A 13,466-nucleotide genomic window follows, 5' to 3' on the forward strand; every position below is an offset into this window, starting at 1 on the left:
GAAATAGTCTTGCCATAGGGATGTAGAGACTTCGGAAAGCTTTTGCTTCAGTGGAAAACTCCTTGTTCTTGTGTTCTAGCTAAAATAGGAGTGCCTTTGGGTATGTGATCTGAGAGAGTGGAATGTGGTCTTTCACTTAAAATAGTGTGCAAACTAGACAGGATGATGTAATGTCCTGTACCGTTGGTTGGTATTTTAAATAAAAATATCTCTCCAACTGATTTCTGCCTTCCGGTTGAACTCAGACATTGTGTTGCTATAAATATTTGTGATACAACTCTCTTAAGTTGTATCAGTTATTTGAAAATAGGGAATTTTTTGCAAGCTTGTATCCTTTTAAACAGCTGCATCCTTAACAACAGCTCTGAAATTATTTTGTTTATGCGTAGGTACACCAATTGGTTATCCAATGGTTAGCAACATTAGTGAACAAAAGATGAAGAACAATGTGAAGGAATGTGCCAGTCAGACAGTTGCAAACATATTTCAAGTTGGAGAAATGCGATTGCCTGTGCTGGTGTTTTTCAAGGAGAATAGGAGAAGTTCTGCTGGTTTTTTTTTTTCAGGTAGTCATATTTTAGAAGTGTTCTTCCAGTAGGTTGCAATAAATCATTCCCATAATCAGCTGGAATCTGCAAGCTCTTTTGTTTGGTCCAATAATTAGTCAGGATTTTTGCTGCCTTTGGGAGAGGGAGGTATGTGAAAAAAGGTGTTTCCTAAATTGCTTAGGAAGCTATTCTGTTGAAGAGTTTTACTGACTGTCTCCCTCTATAGTCTTAGATTATTCTGAATAGGCCAGGATTTCCTATTCCAGAAGGCTGGATACTTTTTTACCACCTTTTGTGGTTTCTTAAAGATGGAATAGTTTGCTTATTTTTCCACTTTCATCTCCATCCAGCTTTCCACTGTGCTTTAGAAGTAATTGCCAAATGTTTCATGAATTTGTTAGCCAGTTTCTTCTTTAAAGTAATCCATGAAAGTATCACAGCTTTTTTCAGAGGCAGCTTCTAGCAAAGTTAATACATAAGTCTGGCAGAAGAAAAGCAGTCTTAAGTTTCCACAAGTTTTACTTGACTCCAATGCAGGCTGGAAGTGAGAAGAGACATCAGTCCTACATGACTTGTCCAGCAAGCCTATTAATATTTAAGCACTTAAGATGTTATTAAACCTAACCAATAAACATGGTCTTTTAGCTGGTAAAGAACCCCTGTTCAAGACAGAGCCTGACATGTCTTGTGGAGTATTAGAGGGTTTAGTAGACCAAAAGTTTTCAAAATGGAGTTTACATTCCTCACTCCCTATTCTGAATCATCTGTGCAACTCCTGCTTTTGAAATATTGCTCAAAGCTGCTGTGTGAGGGATATGGTATTTATTTATGATTGAGAAGACAGCTGGGGATCCTTCAGTTCACGTGAGCAGGCTGTCACCAGGTTCTGGAAAACTTTACTAAATCAGAACAGCAAACTGCATTTCAAAACTTCTTAATTCTGCCTTTGACTGTAACTGCAAGCAAGAAAGGGCCTGTCATTGTGGTCCAGTTACTGAACTAATTGCACAAATGCTCAGCAGAACTGATGCAATTTTTCTTCCTTTTTTTCCTCCTCCTTGCTCTTTGTAAATGCCAGTACTTCTTCAGGCTTGAAGAATTCAGGAACAGATCTTTTCACAATACTTGAACAGGGCTATCTCATTGGAGACAGCTTTTAGTTTAAGTTCTCGAAGTTCTGGGCTGATAAATGAAGATGAATAAAAAATTAAGTGTTACTTAATGTCTTTAGCTACTTTTGAGATATTTTATGTGCGGGTACATATGCATATATATATATATGCATACCACTTGGTTGAGGCAGGGGGAAGCCATCTGACCCAGTGGGGAGCATGCTCTGGAAGGTTTGTGGTGTTTAAATAAAATTATTTTTCTCAGGTGTGGTCTTGGGATATAGACTGTTTTACTTTTAGGACTAGTTTCTCTTTCTTCAGTCAGTGTTGACCATATTGTGCTATGGAACAGTTGTTTGATTGACACAGTGAGAAAGTGCTGGGTCATTGTAGAAAAGGTTCTTGTATTAGGTGGAATTGGGACTGGTTTCTGTGTAATTTTTTGGATTGTAATAGTACCACAGACCTGTGGAATGTACAGGCCAAGTGTCATCTATGAGAAAACAAGGCAGCGTTGGGTGCTTTGTAGTGCTGTAGACAAGTGAAAGAAGATTCAGCATTGAGTGTTTCTCTCATCAGCCTTAGTGTGTTTAACATCTAATTCAGGAATAGGAAGCTGAAGATAACACTGAGCACTGGGAGAGGCTTTAATCCCTAGCAGTTTGGCATCTAATTGTACCAAAGCTCCTTTCTCTTGGTTGTATTGAAAATGTTTGCAGCCACCAGTGCAAAAGAAATGCACAGTCAAGTACTTTCCACACTTCCATTAAAAAAACCCAAACCCAGACACAGAAAAGCAAGCACAGCTATTGATTGTGAGAGAATTTTGCTTACTTTATATCTGTTATGTTCAGAAGGCATTGTAGGTGGTGGTAATTTGCATTGTTCCAATAAGATTGTAAACCTACTGCAACCTATGCCATTAAGCACACCAAAAAAGCAGTGTCTGTCCGACCTGGAGGGGAACAGAGTGGAAAAGGTCTGCCAAAGTTTATTTCTATAGTAATTTTGTCTTAGCTTTCATATTGTTGTTCAGCTACAATGGTGATAACAACAGGGGGAGGATTGGGATAGATAAGTTATATGGCAGATATTTAGAAGCAACAAAAGAAGGGAGAAAATACACATCCAAAAATAGCCACTACAGCTTTCTGCATGGTCTTTAAATGTTTAAATGTTACTTTTCTCTTTGGCTTCTGGAACCTCCACAGAGGTCCAAGACCACTGTGAGGCTGGTTTGAGGCATAGGCCCAGCAAATGAGTTGATTGCCTGGAAGAGCACGTTGTCTGAGGCAGAGACTGCTCTCTGTGCTTTCACTCGAGCTCTGTAAGGCCATGCTGATCCTTTCACCTCACCTGGAAGCTGGAGAGGATAGTCAAAGGTGTCAAAGGAAGCAGTCTGGAAATGGAGTTGGAGCTGCCCTCTTCTGAGGGGACACTTTTGGTACTTCTGATGTCTCCTTTTACCATGCTAGGAGGAGATGGAATCTTGGCCACCTCTTCCTGCTCTCACCCCATATTTGATATAAGAATGACCAAAGTCAGTTTTGCTTGTGCTGTTTAGAAACATTTAGTAAGCCTGGCTGCTGCCAGATCTGGAGTCAGATGCCTGATCCCAGAAGAAGGTATGCTGCAAGGCCCTGTGGTCTCAGGGTGAAAGTGTTTCTGTTTAACTTCTGTGCAGATTTCAGATCTCCTTAGGTCTCTGAGGAGCAAAGCCATCTACTGGCATCCATTGTATGAAACAAATACAAGTGTGTGAGTGTCCAGAGAGAGATCTTTAAGGTACCTAAACAAAATCTGCTGCACTGAAGGCAGAGGCCCTTTATGCTGTGCATATTTGCTTGTATTGTGCTGTGCATTTGCTTTCCAAATTATGGTATCTATCTTTGTTAGCACATCATGATCTCATAGGATTCAAATGCGAAGTAGTGGCCTACGATCTAAATGTGCCCTGGATTATTATTAATGAAAACTAAATTAATTTTAAATGAGCTACTACTGTAGTGCCAAGTACTGCAGTGGAATGGTATGTTATGGCACACTGGCACCAGCTGCAAATATCTGGTTCTTCTCAGGGGTTTTCAGCACTTTGAGTAATTCACAAGGCTTGTATGAAGTTATGCTTTAGTCTTTGTAATGTCTTTCTACCTTATATGAACAAACAGTGGGATTTCTTTTCCAGTGTCCTAGATAGAAAAGACTTCTTAGTGAGGTCATTTAATTCCTCACTTACAGAGCCAGTGGAGGATAGTTCCTTATCCCAACAAGTTCTCTGGCATTTTGACAGGTTTTTTAAGTGTTTGGAGTAATGCAGCTTCCATTAGTTTGGAGACTGTTCAACATTCTCACAGGATTTCTGCACTAGAATACTTTTCTTAGTAATCTATCACTTTTGCTTTTTCTTTATCCTTCAATTAATTATTCTGGCTTTTTCTAGACACTGCTTTTTGTTGTAGAACTCATGCAGTTGAAGCCAGACTGGTGTCTAAATATCTCATTCTTCTTTGTTACAAGTTACTAGAGTTTTTAGAACAAATTGGGATGTACCATACAGCATGTTTGCAATATGTCAAATGTCAGCTCATTCACATAAGTATTTACAAAACCACGTAATTAAGTAGCAGTTCATTAGCCTAACATTTAAAACATAAATTAATAAAGCAAACCAAGAAGAAATCACTTTGGCAGCTTAGTAGACATCAACTACTTCAAAACATTGTATTAGTCCTTCCCCTGTACAGGAGCCTAGAGAGGCTTGTATTGCAAAGATAGGCTTGTCAAACATGGATGGGAAATCTGTTTTAAAATGTACATATTAGATTTAACCTTTTATAAGTAATTTCTTTCAGCTGGTCAGATATCATAGTAGGATATTATTTAAAGGACTTTTTGAGATTTTGTATTGCTCTTCTTTGGAACACTTATTTGCAGGGTGTAAATTAAGAGTGATTTTCTTGACATTTCAATTTGATTATCAAATAAAAGCAGACCAAAAAAACCCCATTGACCAGCACAGCTAGAGCATTAAACCACTACTCAGGACTGCCTTTAAGCATGGCAATTTTTGGGTATTGCAAAATCAGCTAGAACATGTCCATCTCTTCCTTCCAGTACTTAGAGGTTATAAAATTATAAGTCTTCTAAAATTGGCATAGTCAGCTTCTGAAGACTTTACAATTTATTTTTTTTATCTATTATTAATAACAGATATGTAAGCTAATGGCTTCTGTATGAAGACTGCTTATATATGTTGGAGCTAGCTAAGAATATATAAAAACTGCTGTGCTTAGAGTTGCAGAACCCATGCATGCTGCTAAATTTAAAAGCAAATAAGTAAAAAACCCTAAAAAACCGCCCAAATGTAAAAAGCAAAATTCGAGTGGTTTTAGGATAGCAGAAGTCAATTCTGCTGAAACAGTTCAAATAAAAATACCGTTTCAAGGGAAGACAGCAAAAGGAAATGGAATTTATTATATGGAAAAAAAAAGGGAATTTGAACATTTTATGGGTAGCCTCCACTTAATGTACAGATGCACTTTGGTTTTTTTTCTTTTTCCAGCAGAGATGAGCAAGTATGACTTAGCTCACAGTCTGAGATGATAAAGGCTGTTCATCTGCAGCTAAGCCTCTGCTGAGGGGGACCGGGGGATTCCAGATATGTCTGGACACAGGCAGATTTCTGCCATGCAGTTACTGATGTAATATGATGACAGCTGTGGTGGGCTACTATAAAATAGAGGGACTGCTTTCAAGATAAGCATGTAGAAGACTGCATTAAGAGCTTGCTTAGAGATGTTGCTTAAGCACATTGGAGTTGGTGGACTAAAATTGCATCAAGCAAGGGATTGTCCAAAAATGAGGTTCTGGGGCAGTCTATTATATTTGACACAAAGATTATGAGAGTATTGCTGGAGTCAATACTTTCTGCTTTAAATTATTAAAACCTTCCATATCATTGGTAAAAGCTGACTGCTAAGATTTATATTTCTCCTGGGGCAATTTAATGTGGCTGGGCAATTCTTTTAAGGAGCCTTGTGAGGAATTTCACCTTCATTTTAAGAGGAGGCAAGTATGTTCTATTACAGTGCTTTCCCTGAATTTACTGATACCTGCTTAAAAGGAGTTCAGGGAACTTCAATATTAAATCAGAAATCTTTGGAGTTCCTTCATAGAATTGTAAAACCATAGAATCATAGAATGGCTTGGGATGGAAGGGACCTTTAAATATAGTTCCAGCCCCTCTGCCAAAGACAGGGACACCTTCCATGAGACCAGCTTGCTGAAAGCCCCATCCAGCCTGGCCTTTAACACTTCCAGGGATGGGGCAACCACAGCTTCTCTGGGCAACCTGTTCCAGTGTCTCATCACCCTCATTTGAATAAACACCTTCCTTCTATCCAATGTAACCCTACATTCTTTCAGCTTAAAGCTGTTGCCCCTTTTTCTGTCACTACAGGCCTTGGTAAAAATTGTCTGCCTTTCTTATAAATCCCCTCTCTTATAAGTCTTTCTTATAAGTCCTTCAATAAGTTGTCCCTGGAGCCTTCTTTTGTCCCAGCTTAACAACACCAACTCTCCCAGCTGTTCTTGTAGGAGAGGTGTTCCTTCATTCTGATCATTTTTGTGGCCCTCCTCTGGACCCAGAAATACACTTCCAGGTGTTTCTTGTGCAGGAGGCCCCAGAACTGGATGCAGTACTCCAGGTGCAGTCTCACAAGGGCAGAGGTGAATCACCTCCCTTGACTTGCTAGTCACACTGCTTTTGATGCAGCCCAGGATATGGTTGGCTTTTCTGGGCTTCAGACACTGGATAAATCTGACTACAGGCTAGGCAGCCTGTGTTCTACGTGTGACATGCTGACCACTTTTCATACATTGTTCTTAGTCTATTGATAAACATTCAAAAGTTTAATGCCAGAAGACACTTCTCACTGTTCTACTAGGAAAATAACCATGAGTTAATTCACACTGCTGACAGTACCATAAAAGGCCAATGACTGACTGAGAAATGCAGCCCAAGATACTGATATATGGTATTTGTTTCATCTCCATTATAATCCTTTCTTTGCTCATAGTCCCTCTGACTCTTTTGTTAGTAACTTGTAGGGCATATTTCTTGTTCAGTACAGAATTCATGCAGCTACAGTCCATGGATAGCTAAAACTTGTTTTAGACATCACTTACAGGCTTGGAAACATTTCCTAAGTGAACTTTCTCTTCATTCCCTAGGCCCTCTTTCTTGGAATATTCTTCTGCTAGGTTAAGGTGTGTTGAGAGCTGGTGTTGATGTAACCATCTACTGTTGGCTTGGTAATTACAGTTGGACTGACAGCTCTGATTTGGCTGGAAGGAACTCTGTGGGGGTAGGGCAACTTACCATCACCCATAGGTGTCTAGCAGGATGAGCAGAATGAAAGGACTTGAGCAATCTCTTAAAATGGGAAAGAAAATCAAAAGAGGTTAATTTGGCATTTAATGAACTTGCTCTCCAACCAGTTACTTCTCAGTAATATTTGCTGACCATGGTGAAATCTTGCTCCAGTGGCTGAAGGTAGAATGTATCCCTGAATCTTTACAGAAAATACAAGTGTACCCAAATAAGAGAACTTGCTGCAAGTAATTTGGTCTCAGTGCAGTTTCAGTGTGGTGAGCCATGCATTTTGGTCCCTGGAGTTACTTGCCATCACTTTTTCCTTTCTCAGGAACTTTGTTTTTCTATCCCAAGGTGCCATGAGACAGCAGTTTGGTGTGCAAAAATTGTGCAAAGCAGAACACTTTCCAGGAGCAATAAAATATCTGTCTCTGGATTTTAAGGACTCATTTCTAAATCCTTATCATGGTTTGCTCTCCCTGCTAAATATCAGTCAGCTCTTCAGAGTGCAGGTATAATGAGAGAAAGGGATAGAACACTTTCTAAGAGGAGAGGGGCTGTACACAAGCTCAGTAGCTGCAGTTGTTTTCATTGTTTGTGTAACCTAACAAATAGAAGGTAATATGAGAATGTTTTTTAATTTTTCTTTTTTCCTTGACTCTTCTATCTTGTTACTCTTCAGTGGTAATGCAAGTTTTTCTTTAGGAAGTGTGACTTACAGGAGAACTCTAACTCTATTTTAGAACACAAGTTGTTCAACACAGAGCTTAAATCAGCAACTATTTCAGCTGAAATAGCTTCTTTTGAGGTCAAAGGAAGATAGCAAACATTTTCAACAGGAGGAACAAAAAGTTTATTTAGTGTAAAGATGACTATAAGTAGCATAAAAGCTAGTGAAATTATTTTAATTTTCTGTAAAGTGTTACAACCTATGAAGTTTTAAATAGCAAGTTGATTTTCATCTGAAGTGATTGTCAGTTTTTACTTCCCAGCTTTTAAAAGTTTTTTCTTTCACTGAAAATGTTAAGTCATAGCATGTTGATAGGCACTTGTTTATTCAGATACACAGGTGTGCTTTCTAACAAATTTGTAGTTTTAACTGTGTGAGTCTATGAATATAAAAAAAATACTGTGTGACTGTTTCTTACTTTGGTGTATAGACCTAGTAAGAGTCAATGACCAAGCAGAAAATTTAATTGGCTCCTGTTTTGAGTTTTACCAACAGCACAAAAGCATTCCACTTTGGCTAATTCACTGCCTTGTGACAAAGAATGATATAACCCACTGTTCAGATGTGTTATTTCAGGTCCTTCCTATTCATCAGACTAGAGTCAACTGTGACAGTAATAAATTGCTGATTTAAAAAATAAATTTGAAAAATAGTATCACTGTTAAAAGCCAACTCCTTTGTCTCTGCTTCAGATTTACAAAATGTCTGTTATGCCTTAGATTTCACTGGTGATTTCATTATGTATGTTGCTCTCATTTGAATATTTGTCATATTAGTTCAAACCTTCATTATTTTTTTAGATGAATCAAAACAAGCCTTAAAGTCTTAATTTGCAGGAAGGATGCTTTTCATCAAACTTGCAGCTTCTCATAGGGGCATAACTCATAAAATTGGAGTTCTGCAACCAACACAGGTCTTAAAATAGTGCAAAATAAAGCTGAAGCGCATTGTCAAATATAACAGAATTGAAATGGCTATGACTGAAAATAATGTGAAGATTTAATTACTCATGTTCATGTGTGCTTGTTTTCCCCTAGGTGGCATTGGCAGGGTCGTCAATGGTGCTTTTATGGTATTAAAAGGTCATCGGTCAATTGTAAACCAAGTGCGGTTTAATCCTCACACCTACATGATCTGTTCTTCTGGAGTTGAAAAGATTATAAAGGTAAGATTAGTTACCAGAAAATGTGTTCTTTTAGGAAGAAATGCTTTGTTTTGCTCAGCATCATTCTATTTCACACCCATCCTTTCTTCTCTTATTGTTTTATGAAATGTTTTGTCTCATTTGCTTGGGTGAGTTTGGTTACAGTTGTAATATGATCTGCTACTACAGCTTATGATACTCTGGTCTAAAATGTAATAAAAGTATCTCCAAAGAGTATTGTTGAACCTTAGCCTAGACTGACCTTGTTGAATAATGCCTCAGAAGGACTTCTATAATATTTGTACTTTGAATCAATTCACCATACTTTTTCTGTGGCTTCCAGAGGAAGGACTTTTAATACTTTGTGCAGTGTCTTTCTGAATCCTTTAACAATGTACAGTACTCTTAGGAAGTTTTTCACCTTTTTCTGTGGAACTGAAAGAGATAAGAAACTTTGATAGGTTCTGAAATTTTCTTTCCTTAAGGAAAGACAGAGTCAATATTGTGGGACCAAGGCAAAACCAATTTTGTTATTTGAAGGTTGGGAAGGCAAAGAATTATGCTACACTAATGTGATTTGTATTCTGCTGCTATAGATATTTTGCTATAATTTAGGTCTGCAAACAGCGTGAAAAAAGCCATAACCATTTAATTTTGAAGTAGGATAAAAAGAACTGCTATTTATCCTAACTATTTGTTGAATGACTTCATGAAAGTCTTACCTGCATGTGGCTATAAATAATGTTACAATATTGTAAATGCTTTTGTCAGGTACAAGTTGACAGCATGAACTTGTCCTACAAAGAAGTTTTTTTAGTGATGTGCAACTTACAGATCAGAACTGACCCAAAATCCTGAGACCATGGCTTAATGCCCTTCTGCATTGCTTACATTACAGCTACTGTCAGCATGTGGGTCCTCACTGTAGTTCAGCTTTCCTCCTCTCCTGTCTTCCCCTGGTACTTCAGTTCTTTTTTCTTTACCTATGCTTGCCTGACAGGTTTGATCACAAATATATTAAATACAGGCTTTGAACAAAAGTGCATTGAACAGTCTTAGCAGCTTACTGATTTTTCAATTTCCAAGCAGTCAAACTGCCACTGTTTAACAAGTTTTGCCAGAGGCACATTTTTTTTTTTCTTGGGAACTTGATTCATGCAGCCTGAATTTTGCCTTCTGGATTCTAGATCTGCTGACCCTTCACCCTATGAATCCTTCCTGCATGAGTGTGCTTAGACTGTTGGATTAGCATTGGTATAAACATCCCCTGTGTTGCTTTTGTGTACTTCTGCTAGGGCCTTGGCAGGACTTTTTTTTTTGCCTAGTGATTAAAAGGTTAGTTTGATTAAGGCTGCAGTCACAGGTTGTGTAACTCTTTCAAAGACACCTCTGCTTGAGCGCTTCCTTAGAAGAGAACTCGTGTTGTGTCACTGTGTGTTCAGTGGAACTTGTGCAGCTGCTTCAAAGGAACTGAATTCCCCAGACATTTAAAGCTAAAAACAAACTAAGAGAAAGGTGTTTAATGTATTAAGTTTGTTGGCCAGCCAGAACTTCTTACCCTTTTGTTGTATGTCCTTTTGTCTCAACCTGTAATGTGCCTTGTTTGGGGCTCGGTTTGTTTCAGTGCTCATGTCTTGTCTGAGCTGCCTGACTTCACTCTCTAAAGCTACTGCAGTGCACAGCAGTTTGCAGGTGACTGTACAAAGGTGCTTTCTTCTTCATTCCAGCTACTTCTGTGGATAGGTTGGAGACTAGTAACTGCCACTAGCAAAAGGGCAAAACAGGAAAAACAGCACCAGCAGTTCTGAGGGGCCATTTACTGGATTAAAAACAGCTGGGAACACAAGGCTGTCCTTTGCATGGCTGTGTTTCTTTCCCCTATATAAATGCTTGATGTGCTTGCTCAGGGAAATTGAGATGACAGGAGAAAGAACCATAAATAAAAATCATAGTTAAATTCTTTATATTTTCTTATTTTGTTCCTTTTAATCATTTTCCGAAAAAGTGTCCTTTTTATCATTCCTCAAGTGTCTTCTAAAACCCTTTCTGGAATTCAATCACAGAAGATAACTTCACTGTGGTTGGTTGCAATTGTAGAAACAATTGTAGAGACATGGTGGTGTTAAAAACGTGGATGCAAGTAGTTGTTTGTCTGAGCTATTAATTTTTAGAGTAGCTGGCCTAAATTTAGTACCTCAAGAAGGGAGGAACTGATAGCACCAGCATCAAGCCGTTCAATAATTCCATGAGCTTCTGCCAACACATTTGCTATTTTAATGCTGATTGCAAATGAGATACAAATTCATCTCAGGCCTAGCCCCACAGAAAAAAAGTAGTATTCACAGGAATGGTTTTGATGTTTGTGGTTGGGTTTTTTTTATGCTTTTAGTTTTATTTTGCTATAAAGCATCCTCGATGATACAATTCAGTAATTCATTGGTTTAGGGTTTGATTTCTGCTAGGACCAAAAATAAGACCCAACAATCTTATTAATAGAAAACATTAGGAGCCTTGACTCCAGACAGGGTGGGGTGGACATATCAACCCAAATGAATTGCTCATTGCCCTTCATTTACTGAAGTTCAGTAAAATTGTATGAAAAAGTGCAGCTGCAAATTAAAATAATCATTTGCATCAAGCATTCACCACAAGGGCTAAAGGAATAGAAAACAGAAAAATACCATTTTCCCCTCAGTTAAGTGTGCAGGACATTGGGATGTGCTGGCAGGAAAACAGATTGCATTGCAGAAGAAATAAGTGAGGCATTCCCTCTGATGTTGGGTTTAGAGAAGGGCCATAGAGAATTATGCAGTTAGGACACAATTCCAGGAAAGATAAAATAGATGAAGTGCGTAACAATTTTCAGAAAAAAAAATCTGTTTTGTATTGAAAATGGAATATTGTGTAACAGAGCACAACTGTTGTGGGTCCCATTTGTTTAAAAATCCTAAGTGTCTCGGAGATAACAAAGTCTATTTGCACACGTTGCTATGGTGACAGATTATTGTCATTGTGATTATCTGCCTCTGCCTAATCAGATAATCTAACTGCTTTTAATTATTCTCACGCTACAGGCATAACTGTTTTTTTGTTTTAAAATTTGTGGGTTTGCCACCCTGGAATACAAGCAATTCAAAGGTGCTGCCAATAGATATCTATTGAAACAGAGAAGCAGTTTTGTATTCCCATTTTCTGTTATTGTTCCTATTTCTATATCTGTACTCAGGTCATCAGTGAGTAATATTCATCTCCTTAATCTTCTGACAGAGAAAGAACTTCTTGATAAATTGTTGCTTCAGTGGGTTGATTTGCCAATTTATTTTCTCCAATTTGATCACATTATTCCTCGACATGGCATCATAGGATGAGAAAAAGGCCAAGGCATTCCATTTACAAGAAGCCCATGTCAGATGCCACAGAGAGCACTGGATCAGTTGATACCAGTTTAAATACTTCCCCGTTCTGCCAAGGACAGATTCCTAGTCTGATTTCTTTCTGACTCTGGCAGGCCTTTGCACGCCCTCATAACAAAATATCTAAAATGGCTATCATTCTCCAGAGACAACTGATCCCATACAAACAAGGTATTCATCCTCAATTCCCTTGACTTCTCTTTATTACTTACTTCTCTGTGAACAAATCTCTCTTGGATGGAAAAAGCCTCACTGTGGACTCTTAGTAGCTATTTTTTCAATATTTTATACTGCTCTGTTTTTGCTGATGCTTGCAGAGAGCAGAAAGATGTGGTAGTGCTACCAAGGAGGTAGAATATCTCTGTGCACACTTTATGTACCTTTTTAGATTCATTTCATTACAAACAAATCTTTCTCAGAGGAACTTCGGAGCAGACTACCTCTCCTCCATTCATATTGGTTCATACCAGACCTAAGCATTTTCTAGTTCTCTTGCTTAAAAAATTAAAAAAAAAAAAAGGCTTTATAAAACCTAGTGATCAATCTAACACTGCTAAGATTATTTGACAGAGGGGCATGCCAGTCTGCCTAAGGACGCAGTATGGAGCATTTACAAGAACTTACATGCTTCTAAAAAAGATCTGATCTGTTTGCTGAAATACTCAGTAGTGGGACAAAGGGGGAGAAAATCTGAGGTTGTGAGAAAAGGTACTGAATACACGCTACATACATCATTAGGAAGACAGCAACCCAAGAATAGTCTTTTCAGCAAGTAGAGTTCTGTTTTTCTATTAAAAAATTTGGTGTATCCACAGATGAACAATCTCTCTCATGGATTCCCTGAGAGAAAGCTCTTTCCTACATTGTCATTAGGAAGTGTAGCCTGGGAAATTTGGGATGAAGAGTGATTCTTTCTGTTTTCTTGAATAGTTCAAAAAGGTTAAGTTTGGTTGCTGAAATTCTGTACATAGTAGGCTAATACTGGATTTTGTTATCTTCATCCAAAAATGATGCTTGTCATTTGGGCTATGTGTCTGGTAAGTGCAGTGTGTGAACCAAGCAATAGAGAAATGTCTTCATTCTGGTTTCAAGTGTCATACTAAAGAACTGCAGTGGGAGAGAATTTCCTGAAGTACTGCAAATAA

The 13,466-nt window shown here is 38.2% G+C and overlaps 1 protein-coding gene and 1 long non-coding RNA gene across 13 annotated transcripts in view; one reads left to right on the forward strand and one right to left on the reverse strand.

The window, feature by feature from the left end:
* DCAF5 (DDB1 and CUL4 associated factor 5) overlaps positions 1-13,466 on the forward strand; it is a 69,257-nt gene that overhangs the window by 52,045 nt on the left and 3,746 nt on the right. For all 12 annotated transcript variants that reach the window (XM_086895842.1, XM_086895850.1, XM_086895843.1 and 9 more), the window contains one exon: positions 8,802-8,929. In XM_086895842.1, coding sequence (XP_086751968.1) covers positions 8,802-8,929 — 128 coding nt within the window. The remainder of the gene's footprint in view (positions 1-8,801; positions 8,930-13,466) is intronic.
* The window catches only part of LOC147652596 (uncharacterized), a 46,483-nt gene continuing 34,372 nt past the window's right edge, over positions 1,356-13,466 (reverse strand). Inside the window, exons 8-9 of the long non-coding RNA XR_015288762.1 lie at positions 9,234-9,343; positions 1,356-1,730 (exon numbers count right to left, since the gene is read on the reverse strand). This is a non-coding gene — a long non-coding RNA (uncharacterized LOC147652596). The remainder of the gene's footprint in view (positions 1,731-9,233; positions 9,344-13,466) is intronic.

The sequence above is a fragment of the Cyanistes caeruleus genome, chromosome 6 (assembly GCF_971803275.1).
Source record: "Cyanistes caeruleus chromosome 6, bCyaCae1.hap1.1, whole genome shotgun sequence".
Taxonomy (NCBI): Eukaryota; Metazoa; Chordata; class Aves; order Passeriformes; family Paridae; genus Cyanistes; species Cyanistes caeruleus.